The sequence below is a fragment of the Hyperolius riggenbachi genome, chromosome 10, assembly GCF_040937935.1.
Source record: "Hyperolius riggenbachi isolate aHypRig1 chromosome 10, aHypRig1.pri, whole genome shotgun sequence".
In the NCBI taxonomy this organism is placed as follows: domain Eukaryota; kingdom Metazoa; phylum Chordata; class Amphibia; order Anura; family Hyperoliidae; genus Hyperolius; species Hyperolius riggenbachi.
The window spans coordinates 248,641,992-248,657,184 of record NC_090655.1 but is presented as its reverse complement, the minus strand read 5'-3'; the positions used below and the strand labels follow the sequence as shown (position 1 = coordinate 248,657,184).

At 44.4% G+C, this 15,193-nt stretch overlaps 1 protein-coding gene across 1 annotated transcript; it reads left to right on the top strand.

The window, feature by feature from the left end:
* Positions 1-10,665: 10,665 nt before the first annotated feature.
* LOC137537060 (gastrula zinc finger protein XlCGF57.1-like) lies at positions 10,666-14,112 on the top strand. Its single transcript, XM_068259206.1, has 2 exons — positions 10,666-10,807; positions 12,912-14,112. The coding sequence occupies exons 1-2, from the start codon at positions 10,666-10,668 to the stop codon at positions 14,093-14,095; spliced, it is 1,326 nt and encodes a 441-aa protein (XP_068115307.1). The 3' UTR covers positions 14,096-14,112.
* Positions 14,113-15,193: the final 1,081 nt, after the last annotated feature.

Here is a 15,193-nt window from a genome sequence, read left to right as displayed (position 1 = left end):
TCCTGGATTTGAAACATTTACAATTAGAAAAAAAAAATGTTTTTCAGTTTTCAATTGCATCAGTCATCATAGCCATTGTTGCATGTGGTTTCTGTCCGTTCTTAAACTAAAGACAGATTGCAACTTAGGACAACCAATGATCACTTCCAGTTTTTGCTTCTGTTTTGGGAGTTTTTGGTGTGGGTTTTCCTCCCTGCCCCTGCAAAGTTTGAAGAAATTGGTCACATAGAGTAGCAGTTGTTTTTTTTTTGTTTTGTTTTTTGCAGATTTTGCTCTTCACAAGGTGGATCATGTGTATTAGGATATCTTTTATAAAGGAAACAAAAAAAATGGAAACTAGGTTTTAAAATAGTGTCTGGTAGACATCTTTTTTAAATAACGCACATAAAAATAGGAAATTTTGCATGAAAATGCTGACATCCAAGATGGCGTAAAACAGGAAATTTGTCATCTACGTTTATGTGGAAAACGCTAAATGAAGACAAAGCTCATCCGCTACCACAGAGTTTCATAATGCGGGTCAGAGTTGTCTGTTGTGCTCCAGATCTAGAAGACGGAATTAGGTCTGTTGGACTGTCTGTGGTCTTTCAATTCTGGGACTAGTGTGAAATAACCCAAAGAGTAATCAGTCGCTACCAAAAAACACAAACACAGAACATTTATATGGCGCTTTTCTCCTGGCGGACTCAAAGCGGCAGAGCTGCAGCCACAAGGACGCGCTCTATAGGCAGTAGCAGTGTTAGGGAGAATCGCCTAAGGTCTGCTACTGAATAGGTGCTGGCTTACTGAACAGGCAGAGCCAAAATTTGAACCCAGGGCACCTGTGTCAGAGGCTCGGCCCTTAACCATTACACTATCCAGCATTAATGTGCATTCTGCCGTGCTGGTGATCCAATCAGAGACCACTGTGGACCAAATGTATTAAATATTATCTGCAATCGTGTTCTACAACTTTCCAGACGTCGCCTGAGTCGCTTTGGAATACACAGGAGGGTCGCTGAAAATCCGGCACCCATTGCAAGACCTTGTCTGAAAGCATGTGTGGTTTTTAGCATGTATTTAACAGAAAAACATTATCAATTATTTTTAACAGAACCGTGTCAAGTCCTTATGTATATTGTTGGATTTTTCTTGAGTATCTGGTTTATTATACCTGTCTCTAGCCTTCCTGGCGGTAAGCCCGAGCTGAGCTCGGGCTATGCCACGCAGGAAGATATCTCAGCCCCTGGTGGGGCGATTTGCGCACTTCAAACTGCTGTACGCGCAGCTAGCACTTTGCTAGCCGCGCGTACAGCTCGATCGCCGCCGCTCTGCGGCGATCGCCCGCACGCAGCGGCGCAAGAGGGCCCCCCCCCCCCCCCGCCAGAGCCCTGCGCTGCCCGGACCAATGAGTTCCGGGCAGCGCTATAGGCTGGATCGGAGACGTCAGGACGTCGGCTGACGTCCATGACGTCATTCCGATCGTCGCCATGGCGACAGGAGAAGCCAAACAGGGGAGCGCGTTATATACGCGTTCCCCTGTTTGCTTTTGATGCCGGCGACGATCGCACTAGAGGGACACATGCGCCCTCTAGTGGTGTTTCATGTAGCTACCACTCTGGTAGCTTTACATGAAACAAAAAAAAAAATAAAAAAAAAAGGATTTTTGCCTAAGTGGCAAAAAAAATTAACCGCCAGGAGGGCTAGAGACTGTTGTACAGGAAGTCCATTCAGTTTTTTTTTATTGAGTAAAACATGTGGGGAAATGTAGATTTTCAAAATGTTATAGAGTGATAACATAATATGAAGTGATTGGACAGGTATGTTATACATTGTCTCAAATATTTGCAATAAAGTACAATATTGTTCCTTTTTTCTCCTTTTGGAAAAAAAAATAAACCTATTTAAAAGCAAAAAAAAACATAGAAGAGCATCGTGGTTTTTGCACAATTAAAAAAAACAAACAAAACCAAAACAAATGCTCCCTGCTGCACTAATTTATACATTGTCCTCTTCTCCTCCTGCAATATATCATCAGGGTTAACATCCTGTGTTTACAAATTAGCTGCTCTGCTGAGGTGCTGACACAGCTGAGAGCTCAAATTACACTTGTGATTAGACACAGATGAGGGGGAATTAGACAGGCTAAACTCTCTAAAGACCTACAGGCTGCATTTATCTGCTTTCCTTCTGTCCTGTGCAAGAGAGAGGGCGCTTGAGCATATGGAACGGCCAGCACTTGGGCTCTCAAAGACTTCCAAAACCTCCTGCGGTGGAGAGAGCAGTATTTGACCAGTTTGGTAAAATATTGCTACCGGGGAGCCAGCGCTGGAACGCGCACCGGGAGAGGAGCGGGATACCTCTATAGGCCTCAGAGCCTTCCTTCTCCTTAGGTAAGTATCTGGCTTTTTTTTCAGAAAAAAAATAAAAGATTCCCATTGACTTTAATAGGAAACATGTATGGCAGTCTCCATATGCCTCTCACTTTGGGTGTGCGTTAAAGTAATTTTTTTTACTATTTACTGCAAACCCATAAAATGTACATGAAAGGCAGCATACCTGTCCTTCCACTGACCAGCCTGCAGTGTACAGCCGCTGATCTCCAAGGTACTTCTCTGCACAGGTTTCTGTACAGTGCAATTTCACCTAAAATACTGTCCTTTCAGCTGCTGATAAATCACCTGAGCTGGAGGTGTGATGAAGAGGGCAGTTTGCTTTGCACAGAGATAAAGTAGCTTTGGAGACTTATGCTAAATGCAGCAGTGGTAATACAGGGACCTTTCAGCAACCCTTGCTGTGTTACCATAGCTCCCAGGTGCTTCCATACTGGTGTTTGTGTATGCAGAGCAGGCTTGCTGTATGGCTTATGTGCTCTGGCTGTGCCTAACCTGGAGGTTTTTGGTAAAGCAGATCCGGTGTTTTCTAACAAGTCTGTAATGTGTATCCATTTACTGTCAACTAATAGCTGCTGTTTGGAATAAAGGTGCTCTGAGCTACAGACCCTCCTGTCCAGCCTGTTCATTCTGACAGCACTCAAGTACAGGCATGCGGGAAGCGACCAATGACATCACATGACCTCATCTTTCAATGTACAGCTAAGGTGTTGTGATCGGTTTATATTAACCCTCACATTGGGAATTGTTAGATCCTATATTGATTGCCAAGTAATAACCTAGTAATACCTCAATGGTATCCACCAGATTAATCTTGGTATTCACCAGTCCTGTATTAAAAGACACCAGAAGTGAGAGTGTGTAGAGGCTGCCATATTTGTTTCCATTTAAAGGGAACCTTAACTGAGAGGGATATGGATGCTTCCTTTTAAACAGCACCAGCTGCCTGGCAGTCCTGCTGATTTCACACACCTGAAACAAGCATGCAGCTAATCCAGTCTGACTTCAGTCAGAACACTTGATCTGCATGCTTGTTGAGGGGCTGTGGCTAAAAGTAGAGACACAGGATCAGCAGGAGAGTCAGGCAACTGGTATTATTTAAAAAAGGAAAAATCAATATCCTTAGTTTAGGTTCCCTTTAAAGGACAATTGAAGTAAGTTGCCTCGCTATCCTGCTTATCCTCTGCCTGTAATACTTTTAGCCATAGCCCCTGAACAAGCATGCAGCAGTTCCGGAGTTTCTGATATTATTATCCGATCTGACTGGATTGGCTGCATGCTTGTTTCTGGTGTGTGATTCAGCTATGACCGCAGCTATGATTAGGGGTGCTCATCGCAACCTTGCAATTACGGGTATCTGTTAATTACAGGCCGATTTGAGCAATTACGGCATCGGAATTGTGATCTACCGCGATTACGGATTGCGATTCCGAATGCATCCATAATTGCATCCGCATTTGACCCGTAATTCCGGCTTATGAGCCATAGTTACCACACAGACACACACACACACACACACACACACACACACACACACACACACACACACACACACACACACACACACACACACACACACACACACACACACACACACACACACACACACACACACACACACACACACACACACACACACACACACACACACACACACACACACACACACACACACACACACACACACACACACACACACACACACACACACACACACACACACACACACACACACACACACACACACACACACACACACACACACACACACACACACACACACACACACACACACTCTTTTCTAGAACATTCGGGGGCTTTTGCTAGAGATATATAGATAGATAGATATAGACAGCCGTCATGGTCCATGGTATGGGGGGCTTCAGAGGAGAGGGGTGGCCAAGCTTCCTTCTCTTCCCCCAGAACTCTTGTCCAATCCATAGACAAGGGGCTCTTCCCTACCTCGGGTGCTCCAGGAGAAGGTGGGGATTACGACGCCCTGGGGGGTTCATGGTGCAATCTGGGAGTCCCCTTTAAGAAGGGGACCCCCAGATGCCTGCCCCATCCCCAGGAGAAATGAGTATAGGGGTACAAAGTACTCCTTACCCATTTCCACAAAGGGTTAAATAAAATGAAAACACAACCACAAAAAAGTCCTTTAATTTTCTTAATTAACCAGAAATACTTACCTGTACCTTTAAAAAAAAAATGTTCCCACACCGTTATCCTCTAATGTTACTATCTTGATTGAAGATCTCCGCACACCACCGCTCCCCGTGTGGCTTTAGGTGTACTGTATAGCTAGACTCCGTCCGTGTTTCTAGCACTTTTGGGGGCTTCGCTATTCACCGCTAAAGTCGGCGGCCATTAAAACATTTCCCACACTCAGCTCAAGAACTTTAACCAACTGTCCCGCTGATTGTTTTTGTTAATATTGCTGAAAAGTTCTAGGCTTTATTTTTAAGTGTGTTCAGAATAATGCACTCTTTCCATCCATTTCGTGGTTATTATTTTTTTTAATCATTATTCCAATGTGTTCACTGAGCACAACTAGGAACAGACAGCCTATAATGAGCAGCACATTGCAGCCAGTATGTGTGCTCTACACATATCTGGCAGTGGCACCCATGTCCCCTCTACCTCTTTCATCTACCTGTCTCCCTGCAAGGCTGGCTCCCATCCAACAGAGCGATCCATCTCAGCTCTGCTTCCAGGACCCCGCTGCCCGCTGAGAGGGGGCGTGTAGCTCCTGGCCCCGCCCCTTTTGCGATCCGAATCACTCATTTTGATGATTCGGATGATTCGACTCACAAAATAGATTCGGATCAAAGATCCGAATCGTTCATGATCCGGACAACACTAGAAGTTAGAGCTGAAGTGGGCGAAAGGAGAGAGAGAAGCATTGCTGGAACTGGCAGCAGGGAAGGTAATTGGAGATTCCATTCTGAGATATATTCTATAACACATTATTTCATATATGTTTGCAAAGTTTAGACTCTGTCTGTCCTCACACACTGCTGTGGAGGGCTGAGGGGACCCACCGCTGAGGTGGGAGGTCTGCCCCGGTCACTCATGTCTATGTAATACAGACACACTATAACTCTTCCGATTGTGCTAGAAGCTGTATATCGTGATATGCGTGCAAATCTGTGCAGACAGGCCCGGATTTACATCACAGAAGCCTATAGGTACATATGTCCTGGCACCCTAGACTTCGTCCTTCATTAACCTACAAACCCCCCACCGAACCGCACCACAAGTGTGCTGGCTGCCCCAGTTGTCACTTCTCCTTTACTTCCCTTGCCAGTGTAGGTAGCTACAGGTGCCATTTTGTATTAGGTAGGCAGAGATACCCTCAGTATTAAGTAGCTAGAGCTGACCCCAAGTTTTAGGTAGCTAGAGGTGCCCCCTGTTGAAGGTAGATCTCGTCATTGGAATGCTGAGTCAGGTGAGTAAAATCTCATTGACACTCCACGGTGGACTCTGCATAGGAAATGAGAGAGGGAGGCGCTCAGGGAAGGAAGTGAGCCGCCATTCCTTCATCAGGCGCCTGAAGGCATGTGCCTACAGTGCCTTATGGTAGATCCGGACCTGTGTGCAGACCCAGGATGGGAAAGAAGTTAAAGTGTACTTGTAGGGAAAAATGGCAAATGTTATATACTTACCTTGGTTGTGAGAAGCCTCTAGATAATCCACGTGCTTCCCCATCCTCCTTGCCCCCCTGATCCAGTGCTGAGAACCTCTGAACATATTCAACAAGGGCTTATTGAACATGTTGTTCTTGTGGCCGGGCAAGAGTGGCTCCATTCTGCTGCCCAGGCAAACTCGTCAGTGAGGCCACACTTGCACATGGATGGGAGTGTGTCAATGAAGAAGAAAAGGGTCCTTCTGAGCATCAGTGGGGTGGATGAGGATCAGAGAATCATCTGGACTCTTCTCTATACTGATGTAAGTATATAACTATTGCTTTTTGTTCCCTCACCGAATCAAAGCCAGCTTCTACTGATTGCCCAGCTGCAGAGCCAGAGCATCCACAAGGCAAACCTAGGCAGCTGCCTAGGGTCTGGAGAGAGTGTAATGGCCTGGTGGATGCAAGCCTCCACCAAATCTAACTAAATAAGCCAGGTGACCATCAGTGGTGGGCAAAAAGTGCTATCTTGCCTAGGGATTCATTTCATCATTCTCATCCTTTTTTGCTCAGCTGGTTAATTCACTGGCAGCTAGTGACGTTGATTGTCCCAGTTTAACCCCTCCCTGGGTCAGTGGATATTACTTTGAGTATTGCTTTTATTAGGAGCACTTTTTAGTCTCTTTTAGTCCCCTATACTTTCCTAGTGGTTTTTGGTCACCCTGAGCTGCTTGGTTACTGTGTTGTACTATTCCAAGCCCTATCCCATAGAGCCACATCAATCCCTGCCATACACTGAGGAGGGCCAGCAGTCCAAAATAGGCTGTCTGTGTGTGGGGTTGGTGTGGGTTTGTAAATTGTATAAGCTATAGGCTTGCTATACACCAGCGGTTTTGGATGTAAGCCTAGGGCAGAAATAGATCATTTGCAATCTTTTAATTCCTCCCACATTGTCAATCTGCAAAGAGGTGATGATGTCATTTTATCATTTCCTGTGGCACTACTAACTTCCACCTGTGGCCTCATACTGATGTCCTGCAGCGATGTATGAATAATAAAAATAGAAAAGCACAGGTTACTAGGGACTTTTAAGTGGTAATCTTATTAGGAGGAGGGATTGTCTCAAAAGTGGGTGTGGTTGAACATTATTTTCACTGTAACAGTCAGGGCTGTGGAGTCGGTCCAAAAATCCTCCGACTCCGACTCCTCAGTTTAGGATTCCACCGACTCCGACTCCGACTCCTCGACTCCGACTCCTCTAATTTGCATATTACAATTTTTTTGATTAAAAGTATGTAACATGAAATTCGTCTCTTAACTGCCAAAGCTTAGGAATTTTACAAGACAACTGAAGTGAGAAGGATATGTAGACTACTATATTTATTCCCTTTAGACTAAAACTAGTCCTTGGTAAGAGTACTTGTAAAAGGTACAAACCGAAACAAAGAACATCTATCAGGACCTAGGCAATGTAAGTGTGGGTACATGTAAGAATGATGTGCAGGTACTCTGCAGGGGAATGAGGAGATTGTAAACAGACAACACCTCTGTGTTCAATGTGCACAGCATTCTCAGTGGATTCCCTGCAGCTCTGTGGGGAGTGCATATGTAGAGTATAGTACTACTGTGTAACAAAGTAAACCTGAGACAGATGAAATTAAAGTTTTATACATACCTGGGGATTCCTCCAGCTGCCTTCAGGATAATCAGTCCCTCGCTGTCCTCCTCCACCACCTGGATCTTCTGCTATGAGTCCAGGTACTTGAGCCAGTCGGGCGTAGTGCGCATGCACACACTCCGCCGCCAGGAGCATACTACACCTGTGCAGCACTATTGCGCAGGTGCAGAATGTTCCTGGCTGTGGGAGCGGCATGCGGCCGGACAGCGCTGACTGGCTGAATTACCAGGACTCATAGCAGAAGATCCGGGTGGTGGAGGACAGCGAGGGACTGATTAGCCTGAAGGGGGCTGGAGGAAGCCCCAGGTATGTATAAAACTTTACTTTCCATCCGTCTCAGGTACCCTTTAATTTGTAGTCACCAAACCAAATTTTAACAACATATCAAATGATTTGATTTCATCAGCAAAGGGAGTGCATACATTTGCATAAATCAGCATCAATGCAGAATTATTTCCATCTCATTGACCATCTCTATTAGTGACACAGCTACACATCAGGCTTTATTCTTACAACATAGATGTTATTTAGTATATATAAGAGATTCCTGTGTACACATCATATATACAGTCACAATCAGATATGTACCTTAAAAATACGGTGACTGCTTTATTGAAGCAGCACAAGTAACTAATTTTGATTGGTTTATTTCATTTTTGTGGACTAAGCACAGCTATTACTGTATATATACTGTATATATACATTATTTTTAATGACTATTATCTGAGAAATAGAACATTTTATCATATTTTCTATTTTGATTACAGTTACAAATTCATTAGGAGTCGGAGTCGGTGCATTTTTTCCCGACTCCGACTCCAGGCACCCAAAATTGCCCGACTCCACGACTCCGACTCCACGACTCCGACTCCACAGCCCTGGTAACAGTTCCCATTGCATCCCCACTATGATGGTGCCCCTGCTGTATGTCACCATTCTACATTTCTTCTTTTTAGATACCTCATAAAAGTGTCCCCCAATCCCAGGGCTGTGGAGGTGGTATAAAAATCATCCATCTCCGACCTTGACTCAGTTTTTGAAACCACCGACTCCAGGGACCCAAAATAGCTCCAACTATGACTCCTCGACTCCGACTCCTTAGTCTAATACTTACCAGAACTAAGGATTTGGTACAAAAATCATCCGACTCCCAACTCAGACGTCTCAATTTATGAAACCAATGACTCCAGCTGTGACTCCAGGTACCCAAAATTGCTCCAACTCCAACTCTGACTCCACAGCCCTGCCCAATCCTAGTGTGCCCTTTCTAGTGCCTTCTTTTTGTACTACTCCTGAGGCTTTTGTCAGTGTGATATTTTATTTATGTACTTGTTTAAATGCAAACATTTGTAAAGTTCTGTTAACTTGTCTTTGTAAAGTTTTGAGAACATTAATTGAAAGCCATTTTAAACCTTAAATGAAAAAAAACAACACTTAAAGTCACAGATGGACTAAATAGGCACTACTTGGATTACCTAGTAATTATCTCCATCGATGTCCTTCAATGCAAGGAAAGTATCTAAGATGCCATTAAATGTAGATATAAAGTTTGCCATAACTACTTCCTAAAGTAAGATAAGCCAGATTTTATTCACTCTTACTGTAAAGAACCCCTTCCATAACAGATGGCAAAATATTTTTTTCCTCCATACGCAGATCATGTCCTGTTGTCCGTTGCACGACCCTAGGAACAAAAAGCTTATCTGCCAAGCTTTTGTATTGCTCTCTGATGTATTTATGCATGTTAATCGGGTCACCTCTGAGTCACCTTTTTTCCCAATAAGCCCAGTTTGACCAATGTTTCCTGGTGAGTGAGATCTTCCACTCCCCTGATTTATTTAGTTGTCTGTCTTTGTACTCGTTCTAGAAGGTCAATGTCCGTTCTATAGTGTGGTGCCCAAAACTGTATCCCATACTCCAGATGTGGCCTTGTAAGTGATTTATCCAGGGTGTAGGATACTAGTATCTCAAGATTTTATTTCCCATCCCAAAATGTTATTTGCTTTTTAGCTACTGCTGCTTGGCAGGGGCATAGCAATAGAAGTTGCAGACGTTGTGACTGCATCGGGGTCCTTTGCCAGAGGGGCCCCAAAGGCCCCTCTCTCAACTGCAGTATTAGCTTTCTATTGGCCCTTTGCTCATAATAATCACTTCTATAGATACTTTGAATAGTGGTAATTATTAACAAACTGTTCCCCATCCCCTTCTTGCACCTCTGACACTGTAGTTGCCATTGGCAGGTTTTGGTGCGCCGTATCAATTGTTATGTATAGAGTGCTTAGGGGGGCCCCATTGTAAAACTTGCTTAGGGGCCCACAGCTCCTTAGCTATGCCACTGCTGCTTGGCATTCTATACCATTACTTAACTTGTTATCAACCAGTATTGCCAAGTCTTTCTCCAAATCTTAAGTTCCCAGCTGTATGCCATTTATTTTATATGGTACTCAACCATTGGTACGTCCAAAATGCAGGACTTTACATTTATCAACATTAAATTTCATCTGCCATGTGTCTGCCCATATGGCTATATTGTCAAGATCCTGTTGTAATATGTCATTATCCATCTTATAGTTAATATTTCTGTATAATTTGTGCCATCTGCAAAGATGGCTCTATTATTCTGTGTTCTGCCTACTAGATCATTAATAAGTACATTGAAAAGAATTGGCCCTAGTAATGACTCTTGTGGGACCCCACTGCTATCAGTTTTCCACCACTCTTTGCCTTCTGTCCCTTAACTAGTTATCTATCTACATACACACAGTCTGTCCTAGTCCCTGTATCCTCAGCTTCTGCACCAGGCTATTGTGGGGAACAGTGTCTTAAAAGCCAAGTACATCTACATCTTAGTGTTGTATGACATCATTCTTATCTCTGTTCATTTATAATTTTACACAGGGTGATGGGTTTCTGAAGAGGACATCTGGTGTTCCCCTCTGCCATCACAGCGTATCCAGATCACTTACCTCATTCTATAGGAAGTGGACATGATGAGGACAATTAAAGAGGAACAAGAAGAGACATATGTGAGGAGTGATCATCAGTCTATGGAGGAGGGTAACCTGATGGGGACATATAAAGAGGAAGAAGAGACATATGTGAGGAGTAATCAGCAGTCTATGGAGGAGGGTGATATGATGACAATTAAAGAGGAAGAAGAAGAGACATATGTGAGGAGTGATCAGCAGTCTATGGAGGAGGGTGGCATGAGGGGGACAATTAAAGAGGAAGAAGAGACATATGTGAGGAGTGATCAGCAGTCTATGGAGGAAGGTGACATGATGAGGACAATTAAAGAGGAAGAAGAAGAGACGTATGCGTGGGGGTGATCAGCAGTATAAAGACAATGGTGAAATGATAAAGGTTACAGTTAAAGAAGAAGAAGAAGAGACATATGTGAGGGGTGATCAGCAGTCTATGGAGGAGGGTGACATGATGGCAGTCACCAAGGAGGAGGAGTATTCTCTAGGTATTAGAGCAAGTAAGTAATACATTCTAGATAAACTGGATTAGAACTATAGAGCAGTATCATATACACATATCATTCACACAGTTACATAATCCATGCAGCGTGTGTGTGTGCGTGCGTCCGTCCGGCTCTGGACTTTTTGCTGCCTGAGGAAAACTTGTTAAGACACTCCCCCCCCCCCCCCCCCCAGATTTGGAATGATCACACAGCACCTGACAATTGTAATCCTCAGTATAGGTAGGTAGCCAAGTATAGGTGCCCCCCTGTATATGTTAGCCAGGTATAGTTGCCCCCTGTATAGGTAGTTAGTATAGTTGCCCCCAGTATAGGTAGTATAGTTGCCCAGCTAGTATAGTTGCCCCCAGTATAGGTAGTATAGTTACCCCAGTATAGGTTAGCGAGATAGGTTCTCCTGGCCCCCCTCCCTCACTGGCCACCGCCTAACTTCTTGAAGCAAGCAGTGGTCGCCTCCTCACCTGGTTCCCGTTGCCTGTCCTACATGTAGACTTCAGATCCGCATGACCCCCCGTGGCTCCGGTATATGCGCTGCTATGGGAGCCGTGGCGGGTCACGTGGATCTGAGGTCTACAAGCAGGACAGGCAAGGGGGAACCCGGTGAGCCTGTCCTGTTGCAGGAGAGGGCCGCTCGAAACCAGCAGCGGCCTGGAGCGAGGGGGAGTGTGCCGGATGCTGCCTGACGCATGACGCCACCTGTGGAAGTGGCATCATGAGTGGGACGGCCCTGAGTGTGTATGTTTGTGTACTTAGGCAGGTATTTGGTAAAGGTAAAGAACCTAAGAACCAGGAAGACTATGGGAACTGAGAGATGGGCTATTTTTCCACATTAAAACTTACTTCCTCCATGTACTGTAAGGTCATCTTTTTTTCTTGTAATCCAACCCTTAATGGTTGTGGCTTTTCTCATCTATCCTGACCCCTCTAAGCAGCCATGTTGCATCTCTTGGAATGCTCTCCATCTTCAACAATGTCAGTATGATTATTATAATGTATTTATATAGCACCAACATCTTCTGCAGCACTTTGCAGAGTATACTGTATTTAGTCTTATCACTGACTGTCCCTCAGAGGGGCTCACAATCTAATCCCTACCATAGTCCTATGTCTATATATGTATGTATATATCAGAGTCTAGGGCCAAATTTAGGGGGAAGCCAAGTTGATTCACTAAAGTAATTAGCGCAAGAAACCTCCTGTTCCTTGCTTTATTACATCAGCGCGCCTTAATTTTGGCTGGATGGTGTAATGGTTAATGGCTCTGCCTCTGACACAGGAGCCCTAGGTTCGAATCTTGGCTCTGCCTGTTCAGTAAACCAGAACCTATTCAGTAGGAGACCTTAGGTAACTCTTCCTAACACTGCTACTGCCTATAGAGCGCGCCTTAGTGGCTGCAGCTCTAGTACTTTGAGTCCGCCAGGAGAAAAGCGTGATATAAATGTTATTTGTCTCGTCTAATTTTAAGTCCCTGCATGCTAAGTGCGCTAATGGCAGCTTAGCGTGTGTAAATAAGCAACGGACGCTGCTTAGAATAGCCACGCGGTCTCTATTGCTGGCAAGGCAAATTTCTTTGGATTTTTTTCCCTCTGTGGAGTGAGCAGGAATGTCAGGTGACCTTCCAGGGGAAAAAAAGCTTGTGTGACATCATAGCCCAGGCTAAGCATCACTGGGAGGGCGGGGCTACTTACAGCATATCAGATGATCAGGAACATGAGTGTACTGTTACTAATAATAATTTTACCCCAACAGATGGACAAAATATGGGGAGCCTGTCGGAGGGATGTCTTATCCCCCCTCCAGATGATGCTGCAGAAGACAATGGTGTCACACAATGTTCTACAGGAGGAAACCCCATTACTGGGAATACACATCACAGACTTTACGATGAGGAGAGATCACCAGATCCCTCTAATCCTGAGGAATCTTCTGACAGATCCCGTCCTGTTACCCCAAATACCCATCCAGGAGGTCACAGTGAGGAGAGGTCACATGACCTGTCTGATTCTGAGATGTTGCATTCTGTAACACTAAGCAGTGATTTAGGTTCTCAATGTACACCCAGTTCTCAGGATTCCTCTAATGACACTGCTGCTGCATTATTTCCATGTTCCGAGTGTTATAAATGTTTTACAACAAAGTCACATCTTGCTTTACATCAGGCAGTCCATACAGGGGAGGCTTCTTATTCATGTTCAGAGTGTGGGGAAAGTTTTACTCAGAAATATAAGCTTATTCTACACCAGATGGTTCACACAGGCGAGCATCCTTTCTCATGCTCAGAATGCGGGAAATATTTTTCACAGAAAGGAACCCTTGTTAGACACCAGAAAAGTCACAGAGGCGACCGACCTTTCTCATGTTCAGAGTGTGGGAAACGCTTTATTCACAAAAAGGATATCGATAAACACCAGAGAATCCACACAGGTGAGCGTCCTTTTTCATGTTCAGAGTGTGGGAAATCTTTCATTCAAAAGGTTCAACTTTTCGCACACCAGATATCTCACACAGGTGAGCACCCCTTTTCTTGCTCAGAGTGTGGGAAAGGCTTCAGTGACAAAGGACATCTGTTTAGACACCAACGCGTTCACACTGGCGAGCGCCCCTTTTCATGTTCGGAGTGTGGGAAAGGCTTCATCGACAAAGCAGCCCTTCTTAAACACCAGAAAATTCACACCGGTGAGCATCCTTTTTCATGTTCAGAGTGTGAGAAGAGCTTCATTTCAAAAACAGACCTTCTCAAACACCAGAAAATTCATTCTAGTGAACGCCCCTTTTCATGTTCAGATTGTGGGAAAAGCTTTATCTACAAGAAAGACATCATTAGACACCAGAGAATTCATACAGGTGAGCGTCCCTTTTCATGCTCAGAGTGTGGGAAATGGTTTACACAGAAAGGAAATTTACTCATACACCAAAAAGTTCATACCCACTGATACTACTGAGATTTCCCAATTGTACTATCACAGGCCCTGAGTAATTGTCACCTACAGTACCTCCTAGTCTGCTGCTAGATTTCAACTGGATGCTTCCTGCTTGTTCCCAATTATCCAAGGCACAATACATTGTAACATGAAAAGAGCAATCAGTATGTGGCTTTTTGTGTGCATCTCTGGCCCCCTTCATGATTAGATTTGCTGTATTTACCCCCAAATACGCCATGTGTTTCCTACGACTCACAGTGCTCTACCCACAATTATGTAAAGGTTTGTGGCAGGTTGTGCACAGCGTCATCACCAGGAGACTTATAATTAAAGGACAACTGAAACGAGGGATATAGAGGCTTCCATATTTATTTCCTTTTAAAGGGCAACTGTAATGATAGGGATATGGAGGCTGCCATTTGTATTTCCTTTTAAGCAATACCAGTTGCCTTGCTGTCCTGCTGATCCTCTGCCTCTAACACTTTTAGCCATAGGCCCTGAACAAGTATGCAGCAGATCAGGTGTTTCTGACATTATTGTCAGGTCTGACAAGATTAGCTGCATGCGTGTTTCTGGTGTGATTCAGACACTACTGCAGCCAAATAGATCAGCAGGGTTGCCAGGCAACTGGTATTGTTTAAAATGAAATAAATATGGCAGCCTCCATATTCTTCTAACTACAGTTGTCCTTTAAGCAATATCAGTTGTCTGGCTATCCTGCTGAGCCTTTAATACCTTTAGCCATAGACCCTGAACTAGCATATGTCAGATCTGGCAAGATTAGCTGCATGCTTGTTTCTGGTGTTATCCAGACACTACTGCTGCCAAGTAGACCAGCAGGGCTGCCTGGTAACTGGTATTGTTTAAAAGGAAAGAAAATACGTCAGCCTTCATATTCTTCTCACTTCAGTTGTCCTTTAAGGATGAGTGGAGTAAAGCAGAATTCACTTTAGCCTCAGGCAAAACTGAAGCTGAGCGTTGGTGGATGTGGACAATGGCATAGGGGGTCAACTCACCTTGGAAGCTGCCTCTGACTGCCACGCTCCACTCCTCTCTAAATTCTCCTGATACTTCCTGCTTCACAGCTTGGAAGGAAGAAGTATCGGTTGC

Coding starts and splice junctions, on each gene's coding strand:
- LOC137537060 (XM_068259206.1), top strand. CDS start 10,666: ATGATGAGGACAATTAAAGAGGAACAAGAAGAGACATATGTGAGGAGT. Junction 10,808..12,911: donor TCAGCAGTCTATGGAGGAGG/GTGATATGATGA, acceptor TTACCCCAACAG/ATGGACAAAATATGGGGAGC.